The sequence below is a fragment of the Pteropus vampyrus genome, unplaced genomic scaffold, assembly GCF_000151845.1.
Source record: "Pteropus vampyrus isolate Shadow unplaced genomic scaffold, Pvam_2.0 Scaffold396, whole genome shotgun sequence".
Classification (NCBI taxonomy): Eukaryota; Metazoa; Chordata; class Mammalia; order Chiroptera; family Pteropodidae; genus Pteropus; species Pteropus vampyrus.
This window is the reverse complement of record NW_011889177.1, coordinates 289,537-294,640: the sequence shown is the minus strand read 5'-3', so window position 1 is coordinate 294,640 and position 5,104 is coordinate 289,537. Positions and strand designations below refer to the sequence as shown.

General features: G+C 56.3%; 1 protein-coding gene across 1 annotated transcript in view; it reads left to right on the top strand.

Annotated features, from left to right (window-relative positions):
- The first annotated feature begins 4,628 nt into the window (after window positions 1–4,628).
- The window catches only part of PTPRN2 (protein tyrosine phosphatase, receptor type N2), a 269,989-nt gene continuing 269,513 nt past the window's right edge, over window positions 4,629–5,104 (top strand). Inside the window, exon 1 of the mRNA XM_023523601.1 lies at window positions 4,629–5,100. Within this exon, the coding sequence (XP_023379369.1) occupies window positions 4,629–5,100 (472 nt within the window). The remainder of the gene's footprint in view (window positions 5,101–5,104) is intronic.

Sequence of the window (5,104 nt, the reverse complement as noted above, 5' to 3'; positions counted from 1 at the left end):
GCCCTGCCGCGGAGTCCTCTGTCACGCCAGCAGCAAGCGCGTCTCAATCAATGTGCTTGTCACCCCTGCCTGCGGGCTAAGAGGCAAACTGGAGAAAATGTTTGTTATGTGGTCAAAAGATGGCCCACGCCGTTTCCTCATTTGTGTTGGGGCCTTGGCACAGGGAATGTCTGACGAGCACGAGACCGGAGCCCAGGCGAGTCTCGTCCACTCGGCGATACTGGGCGTGGGGCTCCGAGGGCCATGGGCCTCCCTGGCGGTCTCGTCTGAATTCCCAACCGTGCGATCGGGCACGTGGCGGGCGGGTTTCCAGGAGGGGAGTGGAGTCTGTCCTTCAGCTCTGGCGCCCTGGGCCTGGGGGAGCTGGGAGCACAGCGGTCACTTCCCTGTCTCGCCACTTGGGAGGCAGGGGACGCGATGCAGCTTGTGGCTCTAGGACGTGTGTCATCTGGCTCCAGGAAGCTTCCCTGATTTTCCCCTGCCGAATACGGTCCCTTCTTTCCAAACGCCACATCACCGATCCTCTTTAATAATAGACTTTCAATGACAGCCACCGATGTCTGTGACACAACTTGCGTTTCAGTCTGCAAGCTGTTTAAGTTAGGTCCATGTTCGAGTCATTCCTTCCCCATGGAACGGAGACCAGAGCTTTGCACACAGCAGCAGTAGTGGTGGTGATGCTGATGCCGATGCCGATGGCGGTGATGCTGATGCTGATGCTGATGGTGGTGATGCTGATGCTGATGACGATGGCGGTGATGCTGATGCTGATGATGCTGATGCCGATGCCGATGGCAGTGATGCTGATGCTGACGCCAATGGCGGTGATGCTGATGCTGATGCTGATGCTGCTGATGGTGGTGATGCTGATGCTGATGGTGCTGATGCTGATGCTGATGGTGGTGATGCTGATGCTGATGGTGCTGATGGTGGTGATGCTGATGCTGATGGCAGTGATGCTGATGCCGATGGCAGTGATGCTGATGCTGATGGTGGTGATGCTGATGCCGATGGTGGTGATGCTGATGCTGATGATGCTGATGCTGATGCCGATGGCGGTGATGCTGATGCTGATGATGCTGATGCCGATGCCGATGGCAGTGATGCTGATGCTGACGCCACTGGCGGTGATGCTGATGCTGATGCTGATGGCAGTGATGCTGATGCTGATGGTGGTGATGCTGATGCTGATGGTGCTGATGCTGATGCTGATGGTGCTGATGCTGATGCCAATGGCAGTGATGCTGATGCTGATGGTGGTGATGCTGATGGTGGTGATGCTGATGCTGATGCTGATGGTGGTGATGCTGATGGTGGTGATGCTGATGCTGATGGTGGTGATGCTGATGCTGATGGTGCTGATGCTGATGCTGATGCCAATGGCAGTAATGCCGATGCTGATGGCGGTGATGCTGATGCTGATGGCAGTGGTGGCGGTGGTGATGCTGGGGGTCGTGCTGAGGTGGCGATGATTCTTGATGGCTGTGGTAAACACTTCCTCTGAGCTGTGTGCTAAGCTGGGTACTTTTATCTAAACTCTCCCTAACTCTCACAACTGCTTTAAGAAAAAAATTATTTTCCAAGTTTGGCAGGCGATAAAAGTGAAGCCCAAAGAGATTGGGAAACGTGTCCCAGGTCACCCAGAACTACGCCGACAGCTCTTCCGGCCTCCGAGCAGGCCTCTTTCCCCTTGTGTCCTGCAGCACACCCCGCCGGTGTGTGTGCGTGAACAGTTCTGTGTGGAAGCACCATGGCTCAGGGAATGTTCCCGAAGGGATTCCAGTTCAGTGGAGACGTCAGGAGACGTTGGCGGCCGCGCTCAGGTGCCGCACACGTGCACGGTGGCCCGCCCCACGGGGCCGAGACTAAACGTCCCTGACACACGGCTTGAAGACTTGGTACCAGGAGTGGCCATTCCGTGGGCTGGAGATTGGCCAGTGTTCATGCTTTTAGGTTGCCAAGCTCCAGTTTTAAAAATTATCCACCATCATTTTAGGAAACATGACATCATAGCTTTGTTGAATTGAGGCTTAAAACATCTTCAAAATAGGGATTTGAAAACGATCATAGAATTTTAACCTTAGGGCTGAAAGTGCAGGAAAAGGACAGTTGGGGGCCCCGTCTCACCTGAGCCGCAGCCTCCCTGCTGCTTTAAGGAACGAAGGTGTGAGCGGGCGAAGTCAGCGATTGTGGCGACAGCAACAGCAGCCACCGGCACTTCTGTGCCGGCACTGACTGGCATCCCCAGTTTATGGGGGACTCAGAGCTTAAAGAACTCACCAGAGCTAAGGTCGCGAAGCTTGTCGGCGTCAGGGGTGGGATTCAAACCCAGGCAGCCCCGCCCCAGAGTCCAGCGACCTCTGCTGCTCTCTCCTAGACAGACCACACAGGAGGAGGCCAGAACACCTTCCTCGCTGCTGTTTGCCCAGCCCCCAGTCCTCCTGGTTGGGGGTGGGCAACCTCACCTCGAGGCCACAGTAGGTTCCCCAAGGATACCATCGTGCTAGCCATTGTTTACAGAGGACCCGGTGTGGCTTATGAAAACTATAATGTTTTCTCTCATTGTACAGTCTCTGTTGTTTGTCCTACCTACTGAAATATGCTTTTCCCTCTTCGCTTTAATTTGGTTCAGAGCATAAACGGACCCACAATAGACTGTTTATCCCGGTCTACAGCATGGATTGCATTCTGCTGTGGTTGGTCGCGTGCCGTGGACGGCCTGGCTTGTCCGCTGCCATGAGCTGTCCAAGTCGACTATAATCAAAGGCCCTTGAGTGGAAGCTGCAGGTTGACCGCATCTGTAGCAGAGCGGAGAGAGGCTTCTGGGCACCTTAATGAGGCGTCTGGACGCGGGTCCAGCGGGCCCAGCCCCCGGCGTGTGGCCTGATCCGGCGTTCGGCGACAGCCTTTCTGAAGGCGAGTTCGGGCTGAGCTGCAGGCTGACACTCCCGCAGCTCGCGGGGGCCGCTGGAGGGGCCGTTCGCCGTGGTGACAGTTTCCGTTCCCCTCTCCCTCTCAGGAATCTTACTTTCTCTTTTCTAAAAGGAAAAGCAGCTGATTTTAGCCAGTACTTAGACAAAATGAAACAATTGGGATGACGGCTCAAATCATATCATTTTAGAAATAAAACAATCCCAGAGATAATGTCCAGTCTCCTCCTTTGACGAAGGAAAATCGAGTCTCAAAAGGTCAAGTGATTCGCCTGAGTTCAAATGCGAGAACGGAAACTAGAACTCAGGTCAACACCAGCTCCCTGATTTCTAGTTCGCTACACCAAAAGCTATCCTGGAAGGCCGAACCCGAATAGTTTTGAAAACAGCCAGACTTGCGAGTGTGAGCCGCTCGTCTTAAATTCAGCGACAGCTGCACCTCTGAGATCCCAAGGCCCACGCCCCATCGACTCAGCAGTGACCATGTGCCCCAAGGGAAGAAAATGTGGGAAATATCGATGGGCAAGGCTTTTAAGATTTATGGCCCACGGGCCCATTCCGCACGGTGGAGGGACCTCTGGGCACGTCTCGACAGCTGTAACTTTGAGAGGCTCAAAGTTGGAGGTTACTGTTTGTCCATGAAATTTCGACGGTGCCCCCGTCGGTGGTAGAGTGCCGAGATCCCTAACGTGTGTATAGCTGTCCCGGAAGTGAGGACAACTGGGCCTCGACATGTCTAGTGGCAAAACAAAGTATGATGCAGACATGTGCTCCTGGGAAAATGTCTGAGACGGGTGAGGAGGGCATGGGTGGAGGCTCCGTGAAACACCATTAGCCACGTCATGGATGCAGCATCACGCGTGATTATTAAACCCGAGACCCATTCAACGTCCCTGGTTTGGAATATTGCTGTTAAAGGGATAGGCTGAGAGTGATTTACACATCAGCAAAACCACTTGCTGACCACTAGGATGGTTACAGTCAACAAGATGACCAAATGGCAAGCGTAGCCGAGGGAGGCGGAGAAGCTGGGACCCTCCTGCGCTGCGGGTGGACGTTGAAGCGGAGCAGCCGGGCCAGGAACATTCTGGCAGCTCCTTGGTGAGTGAACTGCAGAGTTACTACGCTACCTAGCGATTTCGGGCCTGGGCACATACCCGGGAAAACTGCAAACATGACCTGGAAAAACCCGCACTGAACGTCCACAGCAGCCTTATTCAGGTCACCAGCCGCATGCGGTGGAAACAACCCAAAGGTCCAACAGCTGATGAGCGGATGAACAAACTGTGCTCTGTCCTGCGAGCGGACTGAGCGGACTCTGCTTCAGCCTCGGTGGGAGCACAGCAGCCACACGGGCACCTTGCAGACGTCAGGTACGACAGGCCGCGCTTCTGCTGACGTGAACCGTCCGTCCCAAAGACGCGAACCCACAGAGACGCGCAGTGGATTGGTGGCTGCCTGGGGCTGGGTGAGGGGTGACGGGAACGGCTGTGAGGACAAGGTTTCTTTGGGGGTGATGACAGTGTCCTGGAATTAGCAGAACGGTGGAATAGTGGCTATGTTGGCACAGCTTGCCGCCCACTGAAAACAACTGAACTGGGTGAGTTCATGGCATGTGAATTAATCTCGATAAAGCTGTTGGTGAAAACCCATGCGCTGGACTTCGTTCCCTCCCACGGAACCTGGCCCCGGGGTGGGATGACTACACGGCGCCTGGATTGGGTGCGCATTTTGGGTGCCCGGGGCCCTTTGGCGCCTTGGGAACCTGGACACGGCGCCACGTGGCACTGGCTGACGACAGAGACTCACCCGCTGCTGTTGTGTCCTCAGTCCCTGCAGGGTGAGGACCGCGTCGCCGACGGCGTGCGGACCTACGAGGCGCAAACGTCCGCTCTGACCTTCGCCCCCGCCTCCTGGGCCGGGCACCCCGCGGGCGGCGCGCTGCGGACCCCCGGACGGCTCCCACCGGATGAGCTCAGCCCCAAGGTGGACGGCGGGGTGCGCAAGCGGAACCTCGTGGCGGCGCTGGGCGCCTACCTGGCCCTGCAGCCCCCCACGCCTTCCGCGGAGGGCAAGCTCACGCCCCACGACCTCATGCGCATGCCCTGGAGGGTGCCCAGGGTCCTTTCGGCGCCTTCGGCCTCCAAGAAATGGTCTTCGCCTGCAGAAGGCCC